The sequence below is a fragment of the Homalodisca vitripennis genome, unplaced genomic scaffold, assembly GCF_021130785.1.
Source record: "Homalodisca vitripennis isolate AUS2020 unplaced genomic scaffold, UT_GWSS_2.1 ScUCBcl_67;HRSCAF=901, whole genome shotgun sequence".
NCBI lineage: Eukaryota > Metazoa > Arthropoda > Insecta > Hemiptera > Cicadellidae > Homalodisca > Homalodisca vitripennis.
The window spans coordinates 193,209-194,966 of NW_025776186.1; the positions used below are offsets into that span (position 1 = coordinate 193,209).

Here is a 1,758-nt window from a genome sequence, read left to right on the forward strand (position 1 = left end):
GCTTAGGTTTGTGCCTTTAGGTTTATTTTTCTTCAATACAGCTTCATAAAAAGAGGAATCTCTTTGTTTGTTAGCTTCTTCTATGTATTCAGCGTCCGAGAATATTGCTTTGTTCAATGGCCATATCCCAGTTACTTTAAAACCATTGATCGCTACTTCAACTCTCTGACATTTGATGTAAGCTTTACCAAATAACTCCATCACATCAAACGCGCGGTGACAGGACGTTGGTTAATTCTGAGCCACTGTCTTATTTCATCACTGTAATGGATTTTCAGAGGACCCATGAAGGTCTTGTCCAACGGCTGGAGTTTATGAGAGCAGTGGGGAGGCAGAGAAAGAATGGTCACATGATTTTCTTTTGCCAGGTCAATTAAATCTATGTTTTGGGTGTGGCTAAAGTGCCCATCCAGCAACAAGAGCACAGGTTTTTCTTTGGTGGGATTGGAGAACTTAATGAAATGTCGAAACCACTCTGTGAAAGAAATTTGTCTGAATCCATCCTGAAGGATGTGTGGAAAAGATAGTTCCAGCTGGAGCTCCTTTTGTAAGTTGTTCACTCATGTTTTTTCTAGGGAAAACTACCAACGGGGGCACAAAAGAACCACTAGCACTCATGCAAGCTACAACAGTGATTAGGGCTCCACGCTCTCCTGAAGTCAAGGAAGCAACCTGTTTTTTCCCCCTTAGACCTACAACCTTTGCTACTTTTGATTGAACAACGGTTATTCCGCTCTCGTCAACATTATAAATTCTATCAGGAGTAAATTTTTCCTTCTCATAAACTTCATCCAAAAGGCCAAAAAACATCTCAACATTTTCCTTGCTAAACCCAAGAGCCCTGCTATAAGAAGTCCCAGTTGGCTTTCTTTCTGATAACTTAGACTTGTGCCTTTGTAAGAAAAGACGTACCCATTTTTTCCCTGCAATTTCATTTTTGAAAGGGTGTGCGATTTGATTTCTTTCTGCCAATTGGACAGCGATTCTTCGGAGATCAGCACGAGTAAGACCAAAAAATGATGCCTCCATCGCAAGACAGTAAGTAACTAGCTCCTCTTCAATATCTTTACTCAAAACAGTTGGCCTACCCCTCTTTACTTTTACTGCCTCTTCAGATGTGCCGTACTTAACATTAGATAATCTTATAAGAGTAGTTTTGGGCACATTGAAGTGTTTACTAGCCTTTTTCCATCCCATATTTTTTTACGAACTGCGTCTATTGCTTTTATCATGTCAGATTCATTCCATTTTCGCTGGGCTATTTTCCCCATTCTTCTTTTTAATCTGAAAACAATACAATAAGGAATATAATCTGGAAAAAATAACTAGGCCTATTTTTAAATAAAATATCACACGTTATGCAGGGGGTCCAGTTTAGGCAACTGTTGGGGGTCCGTTTTAGGCACCTCATTTCTGAATTTTTAAAACGCCATATTTAATTAAAAAAATATCCCATGGAAATAATTACATGGTTACGTGATTCCTTCAACATTACCATTTAAGAATATATAAGGGTTGTAAGGCTTACCTGTCACTTATCGCGTCCAACTAAAAAAAACTGAGCACTCACAAAAACTTTTAGTATTGCAAAAATAATGGCCCGACTGTCAAGAAAGCAACTGGAGCAGGTGACGCTAGCGCTCTTCTACTTTGTGGTGGAACCTTGCACTAGTATTTAAAACTGTTTGTTGCTAGGTTTCAGCACTCATCAGAGACAATAACCATGGGGGTCCACATTAAGGCAGGGGTCCGTATTTG

The 1,758-nt window shown here is 39.4% G+C and overlaps 1 protein-coding gene across 1 annotated transcript; it reads right to left on the reverse strand.

The window, feature by feature from the left end:
* Positions 1-200: 200 nt before the first annotated feature.
* On the reverse strand, positions 201-1,197 carry LOC124370228. Its single transcript, XM_046828518.1, has 2 exons — positions 586-1,197; positions 201-503 (listed from the first exon to the last, which is right to left on the reverse strand). Exons 1-2 carry the CDS (start codon positions 1,195-1,197, stop codon positions 201-203), a joined length of 915 nt encoding a protein of 304 aa, XP_046684474.1.
* Positions 1,198-1,758: the final 561 nt, after the last annotated feature.

Excerpts from the sequence above, each read along its gene's own strand:
- LOC124370228 (XM_046828518.1), bottom strand. The coding sequence starts at position 1,197 with ATGGGATGGAAAAAGGCTAGTAAACACTTCAATGTGCCCAAAACTACT. Across the intron at positions 504-585 it reads GTTCTTTTGTGCCCCCGTTG|GATGGATTCAGACAAATTTC; the intron begins GTAGTTTTCCCT and ends CACATCCTTCAG.